We start from the raw sequence: 15,786 nt of genomic DNA on the forward strand, positions 1-15,786 counted from the left end.
AAGAATACCAAACCGCACTGTTACATACAAGAAAAAATCACAATATGAATTCATCATAATTTTCTTCTACTAATATGGCATCTAACTTGATGGAATTGAACAACTTAGTACATTCAGACATAGGTATTACAATATATTTTTCAGAAAATATGACAAAAAAACAAGTAAATCATATTTTGCTACATTTAAAAGATTCACACATAAAGTCTTAGTACATATTGATGGATCAGAATTTAATGAACTAATTTATTACAGTTATTTAATTTATTTAACAGATTCATATAATTAATTGCAAGCATATATAGATAATTTGTTGATTTATATATATATATATACATGATTTATATACATATATATGTGTATATATGTGTATGTGTATATATATATAGTATGAACTATATAAGCATACTGTTCTAAACATAGGAATATATCGTATGATATTTTAGAAATGCAGTTGTGAAAAACACATGTTTCTTGTGTTACATTTTGCTTTTTCAAATTTCGAATGTAAAAAAACAAAACTTGACTTGAATAATAGAATGAATTAAATTTATCTATAAATTATCCTTAAAATTACACTGTACAAAAATTTGAAGCTCACTAATTAGAGCATATAAAAAAAGCTTTTTAAAAGAATTGTATGTAACTATTACAGGAAGGTTTAATTACGTTCTAAAATATCTTGTACTAGTGTTTAACTACCTTGCTTGTAATAAAAATGAAAAATATGAAAAAAGTTTAGACAAAAATAATCGAAGAGCTTTTCCTGTGCTAACTAGTGTATAAGTTCATACATGCTTTAAAACTTATGTAATCTATGTTGTGTGAAATTCTATAAGAAATTTTGTAAAGACTGATTAGATATGCATCAGCATTCAATAGATTGCAAAAAAAAACAAAATTAATTTAAACCATTCACTGTATGGAGAAAAAGTTGTAACTAATAGAGATATATAGAAATTAATACAAAGAAACCTGAAATAATTTAGATTCAACTCAGAATAATATTATCTTCCATTCCTTACTTGAGAAGTACTTACATCAAAATGTAGTTTGTGATGTTAATTAATACATTGTATATTTGTGAAATTTATGAATATATTATGTAGACAACAACACAACTTTTTTAATTAGTATTGCATGTACTATATTTTTAAACAATATTTTTCTATGTCACATAACTAATTCTAAACATATTAAATTATAAATTTATTGAAATTCTTTTATATGAGTTCTGTTAAATTTAAATCATCTATTGCAAAGATTATAAAGAAAATTAGAAAATAGTATATCTTTAACAAATGATTGTTTCAATCATGATATCTACATATCATTACCATTTTTATTTACATTTGTTTAATAATTATCTTACAATAATAGTATAGTAGATATAAAAATAGTTTGTGGCAACAAAGATGTTAACTTATATTTATATTGATTAAATTATAGAAATTTCATGATAAAAAACTTTTAATTTCTGTTAGTTTTGAAGCAATCTTTATATAAATTTTATATTATCAAACATATTCAAAACAGTCACTTCAGGCATTTTCTTCATTAATTTTATATGTATTGAATAGCCTGCAATTTAAATGAAATACGTTACTAATGAATCATGCAAAATCAATGAAATAAAACAATTCACTATATAAAGCAAAAAGAGTTATTTATTATTTTATTAGAAGACAAGAAGATCATATTGAAATAAAAATTATTAAATGATTTAAATAAGTAATTTGACCAAAATAACTAATTGTGTGTATTATGAATAAACTATGGGTATTTACGAACCACAAAAATAGGACCTAAATAGAAATTTCTTTCATTTCTTAAATATTATAAGGAGTATTTTATTTTGAATATCTTTTATATTTTTGTACAATATATAAAATAAAATAAATAAAAGCATAAAAATGCGCGGTATAGTTATGAATAATTACAGGATCAAACAACTTTTATTAAAATATCTTTTTAGTGATTGTTCATAATTTACAACAAAGGATTAGAGAGACGATATACTTACGATTAATGGAGTTGTGAAGTGCTTATAATAATTATGCTATTGCTTCCATACGATTTCGATGCCGTGCGTAAGCACCCATACAGGCAAAAAATCCAATGATTCCAATAATCAATCCAATGATCAATGCTAAGGTATCTCCAAAATCAAAGCTGGACGAGGCCATCGCAAAATTAAATGTCGTAAAAATAGCAAGCAAGAAATAAAACCACATTTTTGCAATATAAAAAAGATTTGATTATTCGATATGATAAGTAACCTTCACGATGGTGGGTTTTAATAAACACTACACTTGTACAATAAGATTCACATATCTTGCGCGTTTATTAAATCAACTTTCAATTCGCTACCAAGGTACTATTATATTTTTTTTACTTTGTTACATCATACACACAAAATGTATAAATCTTTATTTATCAGGTTTTCATTCGATGATCAAACTAGTATTGTTTAGTCATTTCCTTGATTTTAAAACGTAATACAACGATTAACATTATGATCCAAATTTGACAATTACAAACTATACAGTTTCTATATTAAGTTTTCGTTTCTTTAACATTATCAAAGTTAATCATCTAAAATGTAAAGTCAATGTATGTATATAATAAATGATACTTTGCGTTTAACAAAATTTTATTATAAATACAACATATGTATATGAGGATAAATAAAACGTCAATTTTAAAACGATATTGAATAAATATCATTAAAAAATATATTTTTATAAAATGCCTGTTTTCTGCACGTACTTCCATATGTCTTATTTCAGAACATATGCATATATCAAACTTTTATACCAAACATTTACCTTTGCTTAATTTATATACAAAATTCCATATATCATTTTAAAAGCTTTATCTAGTTTTTTGTAGTTCTTATAAAACAATTTAAAGTTTTCAGGGAAAGTAAATTTCTCTAAAAATTTTATATACATATTCCCTTTTTTACAGGGAAAAAAGCCTACAGAAAATACGTTACAAATGTGGGATAAAATATGTTATAATACATTTATATTTTTTATTATAGTACAGTAGTATTAGATCACAGACATAAATGTCTAATAATTAGATAATATTGTATATGTAGTATAGTATAGTTAAATATATAGTACAGTACACTATATAATATACTTATAGTACACAATATACGCTAAAAAATATATTCTATGCTATAAAATATAACTAGACATTTAAGAAATGATACATACTTTCCAATTATTCTTGAGGTTTTGAAAATTTTTGTGAATATTTCCCCAACAATAGTTGCCCAATCAAAAGACATATTCCGCTCATAATGTTCAGATCAGCCTATTTACGAATACAACGAAGGCAACCTATTTTGACAAAGATAAAGATGTATCTGTGCGATGTTTAAGGTGGCGTCACTTGCTTGCTGGGGAAAGTATAGAGAGAAATATTACATTGGCGCGTATCGACCGAGCAAAACAATTTTTCCCCTCATCGCTTACACATTTCAACTATTTGACACAGGTAGAGTGAATAAAACTATACGAATATTTGTTCGTTTCTTAAATGAGATTTTTCACATTTTAATATATTAGCATATACCTTTTTCGAACGGATAATCGTTGCCGTTTTGTAGCCATTTTGCTATCCGTTGATAAATACAAGACATATTCGTACCGACTGGTGAACCGCGTACCTCTTGTCACATATAAAATGCTAATGCTTATTTCAATGTTTTGACCGATCTTCGTCTACAAACCTTTTCTTTTTTTTTTTTAACACAATATTATATTAAAGAATGTATACGTGTAACAAGTACATGCATAATCACGCATGATACAGAATATCCAAATGCTGTGAAAATCAATTTAAAAGCGAATAGACGTGAAGGACACAATCGCATTTATATTTTTCCTTCGATATGATTCTTTAATATTGTTTGTACTTTATTTCACTATATGATTGAAAAAGATGTATATAATATTACAGTTTTGATAGATATGTCTTTTATATATACAGAAAACTTAAAGAATAATAAAGTATATATTTTTGCAATATATAAGGCAACATATTTATGCACTCTATAAAAAAGGTATGTCCTAATTGTTAAAAATTGTAAAGTAAATGCTATGCTTTTTAGGATATGTGTCATATATATCGATTATATATATTATTACATATATAATAAATATATGCTCGAAAAGTAAGAAGCATATATTTAAAGTATTATCGATTATATTATTATTTTTACTTTAATAAACAGATCATTTATTAAATATAAAGCTTAATTTTTTATGTTTTATATTGTTACATTTTAATGTGATTTTAATGATTATAAATACTTATGTTTGGTTTTAGATAAAAGTCAGTTTAGAGATAATTAAATAACAATTTAAGTAGGTTGTTTTCTTTTTGAGATACTGTGAATTGTGATATATACAATAAATGTAAATGATATGTTTTTTTAAGCGCCACTTTTTGGACATCAGAATTTAGAACCAAATCTATTATGGAACTGTCACATGAAATATTGGATACAATAGATATTAACGATGACAAAGATGTGATGGAAGTATTGAAGCATGCAATCACAGAAGAAAACATTATAGTAGAATCAGAAACTACAGAAGATTCTGTAGAAACAGAAATAGAAGAAATTATAGAAATAATAGAAGAAATAGAAGAGGACAAAGAAGAATCACCACAGGATGACATTATTCTTATTGAAAATAATAATGGGAAAATTAAACCAGAGATGGAAGTCTATGCTTTTGACGAAGATAGTTCTATATTTAAGACACATACTGATAATGAACACGAAAAGAAAGAACAATATGATAAAAGTAGTAATAAGCAAGTTATAGCATATGATGTAGATGAAGATTGGCAAGACGAAGATATGGAAGAAGAAGAGTATGAATTGAAGTTTGGACAGAGTTCTAATGTATTAAATCACTGCACAGAATCTTTACAAAGTCAAAGAATATCAAGCAGTGATAAAAAATATGTAAATAATCAAACAACCGCTTTACCATTACAAACAAATAAAACAGAATCCAGGGATAATGTAGAATCTTCAGACAAAGTAGAGAAATCTAAATTAAGCCTAGAGTTTAAAAATAATGTGAATAGCGACGAAAATATTGATAATAATGTAAGTCATGAGATTGTGAAGAATGTTGAGAATAATCTATTATACACTGTTCTTGGTACAAAGAAGCAAAGTTCAGTAAAAACATTTCAGGCAGATAAACTGTCGGATACTCATTATATCAAGGTTTGTATTACCAAATTATTTCATTATACATAGTTGCTATTATTTGTCTGTATAAAAGTAATAGTTTTATTTTTAGATGGAACAACTTGACGAAAATACTATACCAATTGGAGGAACAATTTATTATGAAGCAGATAATATAGAAACATTGTATGTTGCACAAACAGTAGATGATACTGAACAGTATTATGATACTGTAGCAATAGAAAATGAAGAGCAAGTATGGGAAACAATTAATTCAGATACCAATCAAAACCAGGAGAAAGAAAATTCTCAGGTATTAATTTAAAAACTGAATGTTTAAACTTATTTCTTTGTTTTTCATTTACTAAATAAATTTTCATTAAATTTTCATCCATTTTAAATTTTAGGATCAAATATTTTTACATGAAGATGAGGATGGTCAATTATATTTCAAAGATGAAACTGGTACTTTACAGCCAGTGTATTTGACTGAAGATGGACATTATGCTATTGCAGAAATCAGTGATGGTTATGAGGGCAAAGAATTACAAATGAGATCTGACCAGAATGCTAGACAAGTAGACGAAGAATCTTACTCTATGCCAGATAGTGAACTCAAATCTATTCATAATAATAAACAGGTATTTGATAAATTCTAATAATAATTCTAATATTTCTAATAATATTCTAATAATTCTATATTTGGTAAATTCTAAAACGTGCAATATCAAAATCATTTTCCTATTTTCATCAGTGTTACTTTTCAGAATTCTGTAATATCTGCTGCTGAGCTAGATAACGAAGATAATACTGTGACTATATCTCTGATAATATCCGAGGATGAACATGGACAAAAAAGAACTCAAGTTATTATACCAACAACGGATAACTTAAAGTGTGATATTTGTAATAAAAGCTTTAAAACGTCGTTCCAATTACTTCGACACAATAGACTGAAACACGCTCGGGAAGAAGATATTACAACCAGAAATTTCCCGTGCGATTTATGTCCTAAAAGGTAATTCTTTATATAAATTAAATTTGTTTTATTAGTTATAATAATAATGATCAATTTTTTTATTCGCATTTCAGATATCCAGATCAAAATTCTTTAGCTCGACATAGAAAGACTCATACTGGTGACCGACCATTTCAGTGCCTCGAGTGTCATAAAAACTTTCCAACATCTACCGCTCTACGTCGTCACTTGACACTTCATAATTCACAATCTCGACCTCTTCCGTGCATTTACTGCGGTCGCCGCTTCGTAGATAAAGCTAGTCTGGTTAAACACGAGCAGTCGCATTTGGCTGGTGATCAGCGGACCCACACATGCGATGTATGTCATAAGTCATTCTTACATGCAACTGATCTGAGTCTACATAAAAAATATCATGATCCTGATAAGAAATTTGACTGTGAGGTTTGTGGTCGAGAGTTCAACAGATTGAACAATTTGCAGAGACATATGATGGTACATCAACAAGTACGTATGATCAATACGATCTTAGTGTTTAAATTGTTCGGGTCTCGTAAGAAAAAGAAATGTTTCCATATACTTTTTGCCATTTCTCTCATATTTTCTGCAACTTGTACGTACTACGTAAAATTAAGGAATTTATATAATATAATAGGAGTTGAAATATCTTAAATTATACAATTATAGGTGTTCTCAACTCTTTTAAAAGTAGTAATTTAATTATAATGTATGGTATTTCTTTTATTTCCACATTTTAGCAAGGGGCGAACGAGGAAATACTTTCTTGCGACGTATGTGGCATCACCTATAAATTCATGAGTTCGTTGACGAGGCATATGGTGACGACACACATGAATCCAGAAAAATTAAGGCAACAAGCGGAAGAACAACGAAGGAAGCGTGAAAATAATTATCGTCGTTATCTAGAAAATCGAAAAATGTACGAAACTCAACATTCAGGAGGATATGGAACAAAACGGAATTATCACAACACACGTATACTTAGTGGAAGTAACGACGAAGCAGCTTGATTTGCATTTTCAAATCACTCGATGACCGCTAAGAAAAGTACCATAATAAAACCATAGTTTTTCAAAATAAAAAGAGACATAAATATGATAAATATTTGCATATAACATAGGGATATTTCTCTATCATTTTCTTCGCTATAGATAATTGAATAGGTAAATATTAATTTAATAAATATATGAATTGTGTAGTGTTTGAAATATTCATGTATCTTTATGAAAATTCAGGTATATGCTTTATAGAAAAATATAGCATACGTATATGTGTTTAAAATAGAATATGTATATATAAATACATTTCATTTTTATTGTACACTAGGTATTTACATTGTAGATACAATTGTTATTAGTAACGTTTTAATATATACATATTTTATTGTAATTTTCATGTAATTATAGTCGTGTAATGTAGGTAAGTACAAAATATTGTAAGAGTAACAAAAGAGGAAGTTTATAAATCAAATTTTTCGTACGAATGTCTCTTAATATGGGTCATTATTATTAATACTAAAAGATGGCTAAAAATAATTTTTTTAATTCAAATTTGTAAAAAAATCATATTAAAATATGAGAAATAAGTAATGTTAATGTTTTGATATTCATATTATTTTGTAATTCTTTTATTGTTCACAATTAAATTTAATTACCGGTTCAAATTTGGATATACATGTATGTGTGTGTGCGTGTGCGTGTGCGTGTGTATATATATATATATACATTTATATATTAATGAAAATTAAATGTTAAATTATGATAAATAATATTTTTTCCCAACAATATAAAACTGCAAATATAAACTATCACTAACTACTGTTCATGTACTTATTTTACCCCCACCATATTTAGTTTGCTCAGTCACGTGATAAATATGATGTGATTCGATTATAGCGTATTTATATGTTTGCGCAATACACATCAAGTTAATTTAGTTATAGATTTAGACCAGTGTCTTGAAACGAAAAGAATAAGGATAGTTTTTGTAACTATACTAAAATACAAATTTTATAATTTCTTTGCAGTCAAATAATTTTACAAAGGAATACAACAACACGACAGGTAAACAAAAATATAAAATATTCGAAGTACTAATGAAATAAAATAATCATTAAAAAAATATATTTTAAATTAATTGAAGGTTAATTAAAAAATTTGAGAATAAAAATTCAAGTAATTATGTTATGAACATTGAAAATATATGTTGTATTCTATTCAATAATATAAGAAATTATCCTTTCCTTAAGTATTATTATATAATAAAAATTTTATATTTGTTTTATATAATAAATGAATTTGTTATTTTTTTTTATAAGATAATGATAATAATATTTAGTATCTTAATTTAGCAATGATCAAATTTTATTTGAGATATTGAAACACTAACATTGTGTGTAACTCACATTGTTACAGATCTACGTAGATATCAGTAAGGTAAAAAATAATAGATAACAAATCAAGTTTTGAGTAATTTCTCTTGAGCAAAGTTCATAAGCCTCTATATTAATTGTTATCAATATGGAGAAGCATGATGCATTCTTACAAGTACATTTAGAAAGACCTGTATATGAACAAGAAAGTTTAAATGAAGATTGTCATTATGAAAAACCAAAAGGGCTTTGTGTGTAAACAATAAAATTTCATTACTTTATTATTAATATATAAATATCATATGTAAAATGGTAGTTTTCTTATAGGCTTCCAAGATGCAATATGTGATTTAAAACATAGAAACTGGAGATCATGTCTTACATCTGCAATTCCCTCAATACATTGGCTGAGAGATTACAATTGGAAAGAAAGTATAATGCCTGATATAATTTCTGGTTTGACTGTAGCAATCATGCATATTCCTCAAGGCATGGCTTATGCACTTTTGGGGAACGTACCTCCTGTAGTTGGAATATATATGGCATTCTTTCCTGTCTTAGTGTATTTTTTCTTTGGCACATCTAGACATGTGTCCATGGGTAAGAAAAAATGTATTTTAATTTTGATAGTTTAATAAATTCGGAACAATCATTAAATATTTCATTAAAAACAAGATCTCTTTAGTGTTTTACACTTGATGCATACAAGCTTTGTAAAATACTACTTCTATTACAGAAATATTACAAATATCTCCTTTTAATAAGAACTTATTAGACAAGCTAGAACAATGAATCATTATTGGCACTCATCAGGAACATTCGCTGTGGTTTGCTTGATGACTGGGAAAACAGTGGCATCTTATTCGGTATCGCACAATGATATTACAAATCCAAATGCTACAACTACATTGCCCAATTTGCCTGGAGAATATTCCTATACACCAATGCAAGTTGCAACAGCAGTTACACTCATGGTTGGAATATTTCAGGTAAAATTTTGTAGATTTATTTTATATCTTGCAACAATGACATAATAATTACCTTTTTCAGATTATAATGTATATATTTCGTCTGGGTATTATAAGCACATTGCTTAGTGATCCATTAGTGAATAGTTTTACAACTGGTGCAGCAGTCTGTGTTTTAATATCTCAAATTAAAGACCTATTTGGTTTGAAAATACCAAGACAAAAAGGATATTTCAAGTTCATTTTTGTATGTATAAAATATCAAACACTATCTAAAAATAAATAAATTAATTAGAAATATATAAATTAAATTATAAAATATTTCAGACATTGGTAGATATTTTTAGAGGAATACAAAATACAAATTTAGCTGCTTTACTTATATCAGCAATAACAATCGCTGGTCTTGTACTTAATAATGAATTTTTAAAGGTAATTTTTAATTGTTAGAATATTTTTGTTCCAAGATCTATAAATAATAATTCTATTGTTATTTTAATATTAGCCATGGGCAAGCAAAAAGTGCAGCATTCCAATTCCAATCGAATTGATTGCAGTTGTGAGTGGAACTTTAATTTCAAAATATTTTTGTTTTCCTACCATGTATAATATTCAAGTTGTGGGTGATATTCCTACAGGGTGTGTTTAATGTCCATTTTTAATTTAATTATTTTTCGTCAATATAATTAAGGTCTTTTAATCTTTTAAATTAATAGATTACCAGCACCAACAGTTCCAACATTTCAACTCTTACATCTAGTAGCAACAGACAGTATTGCTATAACTATGGTTTCTTATACTATTACCATATCAATGGCTTTGATATTTGCACAAAAATTGAATTATAAAATTAATTCAAATCAAGAACTTCTTGCTATGGTAATAGAAAAAACCCTTTAATATTATTTTAAAATCATATAAATTATTACACTATGTATATTTTTAAAATGTAATTTTAGGGTTTGAGTAACATAACAGGATCCTTTTTTTCATGTATGCCAGTGTCAGCATCTTTAAGTAGATCTTTAATTCAGCAAACTGTTGGTGGTCGGACACAAATAGCTAGTGTTGTATCATGTATAATATTGCTTACAATCCTTTTATGGATTGGCCCATTTTTCGAACCTTTGCCAAGATGCGTTCTCGCATCGATTATTGTTGTAAGTATAAATGTTTTGAAATCTACCTACAAAATCCACTTATAAAAAAATGCTCATATCAAATTTCGATATCATTAACAGTTTCATAATATTTAATTCTTTTCTTTAGGTAGCTTTAAAGGGAATGTTTCAACAAGCTAACCAGCTTATAAAATTCTGGAAATTAAATAAATGTGATGCACTAATTTGGATTGCAACATTCTTGACCGTCGTAATAGTAAACATCGATATTGGTTTGCTAGTTGGAATAATAATATCACTTGCAATTATTTTATTGCAAAGTCTTAGTCCTTATATTTGTTTATTGGGATACATACCAAATACAGATTTGTATTTGGATATCAGTAGATTCAAAGCGGTATATTATTTTTTATAACTAATAATATTTTTTAAATCAAAAGATGTATCTATACTTAGCATATTTGAATCATTTTTAGGCAATAGAAATTCCAGGAATGAAAATTGTTCATTATTGCGGAACTTTAAACTTTGCAAACACTAGTCATTTCAAGACAGAATTGTATAAATTAATTGGAGTGAATCCAACAAAAATTATAGAACATAAAACTAAGTTAAGGGAAAAGGGTATTTATATGGACACAGAAGATTCAGAAGACAAACAAGAATTACGATGTGTAATAATGGATACGAGCGCATTAAGTTATATTGACTCTAGCGGCGTAATTACGTTAAATTCAGTAATGAAAGAATTTCAACAAATTGATGTACACTTTTATCTTGTAAGTTGTAGAACTCCCATTTTTGAAACTATAAAAAAATGTGACTTGTATTTACATGGAACACTTACGTTTAAGATTTTTGCAACTATACAAGATGCCAGAACATACTTAGAAAAAGAAATGTATTCGAGATAATACATGTAATTTTGCCAAGCAGTTATAAGTTATATTACGTTTATAAGCATATACATAGTATTAAATCAAATTCGAATTGGTTCTACAAAGTATACAATAACTAAATTTGAAACTACTTTTTACTTCTGTTACACTTATTTCATACTTTGTACTTATGCTATTTTAAAAAATTTTTTAAATTAAATGGACAATATTTTTAATATCGATTACATCTTAAAACAGATCAGTTTTTATATACAAAATAAGTAAATATCAAGACTTACTAAAGAATTAGTACTTATTTGTTAACAACTCTCTCTCTCTCTCTCTCTCTCTCTCTATATATATATATATATATATATATATATATATATATATATCTTTAATTTTGTATATGATGCTACTCAAGTTTTTACATAGTTATGCAAACGTGACAATAAAATTTATGTCTAGCTTTTCATACTTAGATACTTATAAGAGTAACTTGAAACATTAAATGAATTTTATCATTTTAAAAAAATTTATTGAATTTTAATAGATTTAGTTTAAAGATATACTTATTAAAGCAGAACAAAATGTTATGTTTCAATCATAATCGGAAAAACTTATTTATAGAAAGCAGATTAAAATGTATTTTTTGCTTGATGTTCCATAATTGTAATTACATATTTCGTTTATATGTACTATATATACATATGTATATACAATTGCAAGTACAAATTGCATTAAATATATGTGCTATATTTTTTCTATAGATGTATTTATGTTTATACAAAACTTGTATATAATCGTAAAATATATAGATTATATTTGGAAGATTTTAATAAAAGAAATAAATATTTAATGTATATCTCTTAGTGCGGTTTATACTGTATAAATCAAGGTATATATACAAGGAAAAGGGCAAAATTATAGATTATTATTATTTATCAGATCACAGATTATTTATTTACGGTGATCATTCTATATACAAAGTAACAGTTTCTAGTTACAACAGGTAACTCACTGTCACTGTCAGAGTTTTATAAATGTGCTACCCTTTTTGTAATCACAAAACTGGTAGCAAGTTACTATAATTTGTAGCACATTGTTATATCTAATTTGGGGGCAGTGATGACCTGCACTGATATCTGTATTACAGAATAAATACTTGAAATGTATGGCAAAACATTGTTCGACAATGTGTACTGTGAAGGAATAAGGTAATTTATCTATGCTCTTTTTCTTTAACTATAATTGATTCAATTAAAAATATTGTTGACATCTGATAATTAAGCTAATCCATACTTCTTCTTGAGGGATTCTGGCATTTCTGGTGGTGGTGGGCGGGGCATTCGGAGCCATACTTTAACTGCATCATAAATGAACCATTGTGCTCCTGTTAAAGTACCAATCATAACAATACGTGGACCAAGACCTTTCCATACTCCAGTCAAGCCCATCTTTTTCAGAACATCGACAGCTGATGCTCCTTTTTCTTGATTCAATTTTGATACAACCTGTGTTACAAATATATAAGTCGATTAAATTATTAAATTAGATGCAGCTAGAAATAAAAATGTACGCGTTAAGAAGTATACTTACAGAATCAGCAGGATGAGATACAATTGCACAAAATACACCAGCAATATATCCCGCAGCAAAAGTAACAACCAACTGTTCATTTTTTGTACATTCTTGCCTTGGTTTGGGAACTACATACTTGTACAGGAGCTCAAGAGTACGTTCAAAGCAAGCAAACTTCATCATCGTGTATGGAATCTGACGAAGCCACAAAGGTACCAACCCTTTATAGAAACCACTAATACCTTCTTCACGATATATCTTTGGCATAGCTTCCCTTAAAGTATTTGCAAATCCTGGTGTAGTTTGAATCTTCACCTATAAACATAGCAAATATGTTTTGTGCATTACGATTCATGCTATGTTATAAATGTTTAAAGAAACTTACAATACATGATATAAGATGTGACATATTCTTTTTTTAGGTGTTAAAACAGTTACATATATCATAAATGAAAATATAATTTATACTTACTTTAGAAGCTTCAAAAGGAGCTAGACCAATATCAGCAAAAAATTCTGCAGATGCTGATGAAATTAGATACAAAGTTGTTCTATACTCATATGCCTTTTCCTCTCCAGCAAGAGCTGAATAATATACTTTAAACACTTCATAAAGTCCAAATTTGAACATTCCTTGGATGGAGTAACCAAAGAATGTTGGAGCCCATCCTTTAGCCAGACCTCGAGTTCCATCTTCAGCCATAGTTACCTGAATAATAAAATGTCCAAAATTAATCTCTTATTTATAAATAAACAAGAATAAGTATAACCGTTTGAGTCCCAGGGGTCATTGAAAAAATAGGGTCGAAAAATCCCGAACAGCGCGATAGCGCTTGTCATATTTGTCACTTTATGAAATACATATATATTATTATATATGCGTACTATTAGTTCATAAATATTTCAAGTTTTGTTCAATAAAAATTATTGAGAAGATAACAATGAAATATAAAAAACCGTTAGTCGACCGTAGCGTTCAAATATACTGGGACTTTTTGACATAAAATCGAAACAGAGCGATCACGCTGCTTGGGACAATGAAATAATATCAATGAGATAATTTGCTTACTCTGAATCCATTGAAAACTGATTTGTACTTTGCAGGGTCTACTTGAATACGGCATTTTACCAAATCCAAGGGAGTAACCATAGTATGAGTGATACCACATGACAAAATACCACCCAAGCCACATAGCATAAAGTATTTATTTGATCCAAATTCACAGCTATCTAAAACACAAAGAAATCTATTATAATCCAAATATGTTATATTAATTTTTATTTAATCGACAATTTAAAAAACTATCATAAGTAAACCGTTAGAAAGTGCGCGTGGAATTCGAATTTGGCAGTATTTCAGAATTGGTATGAACGATCTTGTTACCTTGATCTAATCTAATAATAAACTTTTCAAGTACAGTAGGATAATTATGTTCTCGGTCGCGGTCACCGTACTAACGTACACTATTATTTTTATTCTAATGTCAAGCAAGGCTATGAAGACGAGATTTGCACGCATAATTTTCGACAAAATGGCTGCTTCTTATGCAACTCTTCGCATTACTAACAACAATCGAATGTGAATACCTTCTTATTAAATCATTTTAAGTCAATATCTTGTATTAAACAATATTCGAGAGTCTCAAAAATGCTAGTTTCACTAAAAAGAAAAACCTATAAAAAAAGAAAAGAAAACAGAAATATGCATATGAACCGATAACGACATAACTCACCATGCGGCCAAATCTATATCCATTATATAATTTTTTTCATGATAACTGAATTAACAAATTTACCATAATTTGCAATAAAGTAATTGTTAACGCTGAGACATTAACTTAATTAATATCTAAAACTACTAGAAGGCAATTAATTTAGATGTACAAATTTATCTTGAAAATTTATCTATATCACAAGACACTAGTAACAATTCTATAGAATACTAGGAACAATATTTTGGATTATGTAATAACGATTATTGATTTGAAATTCTTTTGAAATATTGTCAATACTTTCTTCCATTACAAAGAAGAAAAATTAATTCTCAATAAATAGGGGTCAATAATCTATAATTATCGTTAAGGTAGAGTAGTTATGTATCTGTCCAAAGCCAAAAACTATTGAATCAATGTTAATTAAATTACTCCAGCTATACATAAAAGTTATTTAACAAATTACTAACCGCCTGATGATACAGAGGCAGCTGCAATATGACGATTTCTAACGAGCGCTTGTGTAAGTTCTTTCTGGCCCTGACATTTAGCTGTCACGAAAGGAGTTCCGAATGGATTCGTTTTGGCTATGTCCAATATTGAAGGCCACATCTTGCCTATTTTACTTCACCTGCATACACCACCAATTGATGTTAATTTCTATAAAATAATTATATTAGTCTAAATTACTGGCTACAAAACCTTGACAAGTAAGACTCTTGACTCCACCGGCTTCGCCCGATAGGAAAAGAGTGGCAGACTTGGCTAACGGAATCCGTTTAGTAACATAGTCCACTAACTATCATTCTACAGATAGGAAATTAAATCTCTGTGCATGACAACGCCATCTGGCGAGCTCTATAAATTCTACTAAATGAATCTTTCACATTCACACAATATAGTTTGTCCAACACATAGCGTATACGGC

The 15,786-nt window shown here is 27.7% G+C and overlaps 3 protein-coding genes and 1 long non-coding RNA gene across 13 annotated transcripts; 2 read left to right on the top strand and 2 right to left on the bottom strand.

Moving 5' to 3' along the window:
- Positions 1 to 1,304: 1,304 nt before the first annotated feature.
- LOC126870130 (uncharacterized) lies at positions 1,305 to 3,242 on the bottom strand. 3 transcript variants are annotated; one of them, XR_007691114.1, is made up of 3 exons: positions 3,228 to 3,242; positions 2,024 to 2,595; positions 1,305 to 1,581 (listed from the first exon to the last, which is right to left on the bottom strand). It is a non-coding gene; the product is annotated as an uncharacterized LOC126870130 (long non-coding RNA). The 3 variants fall into 3 exon arrangements; XR_007691113.1 differs by lacking the exon at positions 3,228 to 3,242 and adding an exon at positions 2,829 to 2,843; XR_007691112.1 differs by lacking the exon at positions 3,228 to 3,242 and having other exon boundaries at positions 2,024 to 2,822.
- A 117-nt stretch (positions 3,243 to 3,359) lies between these two features.
- LOC126870042 (zinc finger protein 425-like) lies at positions 3,360 to 8,044 on the top strand. Of its 4 annotated transcripts, none has more exons than XM_050627417.1 (7): positions 3,360 to 3,510; positions 4,456 to 5,263; positions 5,340 to 5,540; positions 5,635 to 5,868; positions 5,995 to 6,245; positions 6,320 to 6,650; positions 6,965 to 8,044. In XM_050627417.1, the coding sequence occupies exons 2-7, from the start codon at positions 4,496 to 4,498 to the stop codon at positions 7,235 to 7,237; spliced, it is 2,058 nt and encodes a 685-aa protein (XP_050483374.1). In that variant the 5' UTR covers positions 3,360 to 3,510; positions 4,456 to 4,495; the 3' UTR covers positions 7,238 to 8,044. The 4 variants fall into 4 exon arrangements, with proteins under 4 accessions (XP_050483374.1, XP_050483372.1, XP_050483375.1 ...); XM_050627415.1 differs by having other exon boundaries at positions 3,361 to 3,510; positions 6,320 to 6,713; XM_050627418.1 differs by having other exon boundaries at positions 3,361 to 3,510; positions 6,320 to 6,566.
- Positions 8,045 to 8,142: 98 nt separating this feature from the next.
- LOC126870046 (prestin-like) lies at positions 8,143 to 12,947 on the top strand. 5 transcript variants are annotated; one of them, XM_050627432.1, is made up of 12 exons: positions 8,145 to 8,290; positions 8,642 to 8,849; positions 8,926 to 9,198; positions 9,412 to 9,587; positions 9,649 to 9,813; positions 9,894 to 9,998; positions 10,072 to 10,205; positions 10,283 to 10,445; positions 10,526 to 10,726; positions 10,836 to 11,084; positions 11,164 to 11,466; positions 11,542 to 12,947. In XM_050627432.1, exons 2-12 carry the CDS (start codon positions 8,747 to 8,749, stop codon positions 11,599 to 11,601), a joined length of 1,932 nt encoding a protein of 643 aa, XP_050483389.1. In that variant the 5' UTR covers positions 8,145 to 8,290; positions 8,642 to 8,746; the 3' UTR covers positions 11,602 to 12,947. The 5 variants fall into 5 exon arrangements, with proteins under 5 accessions (XP_050483390.1, XP_050483389.1, XP_050483387.1 ...); XM_050627433.1 differs by having other exon boundaries at positions 8,143 to 8,290; positions 8,642 to 8,662; positions 11,164 to 12,947; XM_050627430.1 differs by having other exon boundaries at positions 8,146 to 8,290; positions 11,164 to 12,947.
- LOC126870083 (phosphate carrier protein, mitochondrial) lies at positions 12,497 to 15,724 on the bottom strand. The gene is made up of 6 exons (XM_050627543.1): positions 15,561 to 15,724; positions 15,329 to 15,489; positions 14,216 to 14,376; positions 13,619 to 13,855; positions 13,165 to 13,461; positions 12,497 to 13,079 (listed from the first exon to the last, which is right to left on the bottom strand). The coding sequence occupies exons 2-6, from the start codon at positions 15,468 to 15,470 to the stop codon at positions 12,852 to 12,854; spliced, it is 1,065 nt and encodes a 354-aa protein (XP_050483500.1). The 5' UTR covers positions 15,471 to 15,489; positions 15,561 to 15,724; the 3' UTR covers positions 12,497 to 12,851.
- Positions 15,725 to 15,786: the final 62 nt, after the last annotated feature.

Source organism: Bombus huntii, chromosome 10 (genome assembly GCF_024542735.1).
Source record: "Bombus huntii isolate Logan2020A chromosome 10, iyBomHunt1.1, whole genome shotgun sequence".
Classification (NCBI taxonomy): Eukaryota; Metazoa; Arthropoda; class Insecta; order Hymenoptera; family Apidae; genus Bombus; species Bombus huntii.

Excerpts from the sequence above, each read along its gene's own strand:
- LOC126870042 (XM_050627415.1), top strand. The coding sequence starts at position 4,496 with ATGGAACTGTCACATGAAATATTGGATACAATAGATATTAACGATGAC. Across the intron at positions 5,264-5,339 it reads CGGATACTCATTATATCAAG|ATGGAACAACTTGACGAAAA; the intron begins GTTTGTATTACC and ends TTTTATTTTTAG. Across the intron at positions 6,714-6,964 it reads ATATGATGGTACATCAACAA|CAAGGGGCGAACGAGGAAAT; the intron begins GTACGTATGATC and ends TCCACATTTTAG.
- LOC126870046 (XM_050627430.1), top strand. The coding sequence starts at position 8,747 with ATGGAGAAGCATGATGCATTCTTACAAGTACATTTAGAAAGACCTGTA. Across the intron at positions 8,850-8,925 it reads TGAAAAACCAAAAGGGCTTT|GCTTCCAAGATGCAATATGT; the intron begins GTGTGTAAACAA and ends GTTTTCTTATAG. Across the intron at positions 11,085-11,163 it reads ATATCAGTAGATTCAAAGCG|GCAATAGAAATTCCAGGAAT; the intron begins GTATATTATTTT and ends AATCATTTTTAG.
- LOC126870083 (XM_050627543.1), bottom strand. The coding sequence starts at position 15,470 with ATGTGGCCTTCAATATTGGACATAGCCAAAACGAATCCATTCGGAACT. Across the intron at positions 13,462-13,618 it reads CTCCTTTTGAAGCTTCTAAA|GTGAAGATTCAAACTACACC; the intron begins GTAAGTATAAAT and ends CTATGTTTATAG. Across the intron at positions 13,080-13,164 it reads TATCTCATCCTGCTGATTCT|GTTGTATCAAAATTGAATCA; the intron begins GTAAGTATACTT and ends TTTGTAACACAG.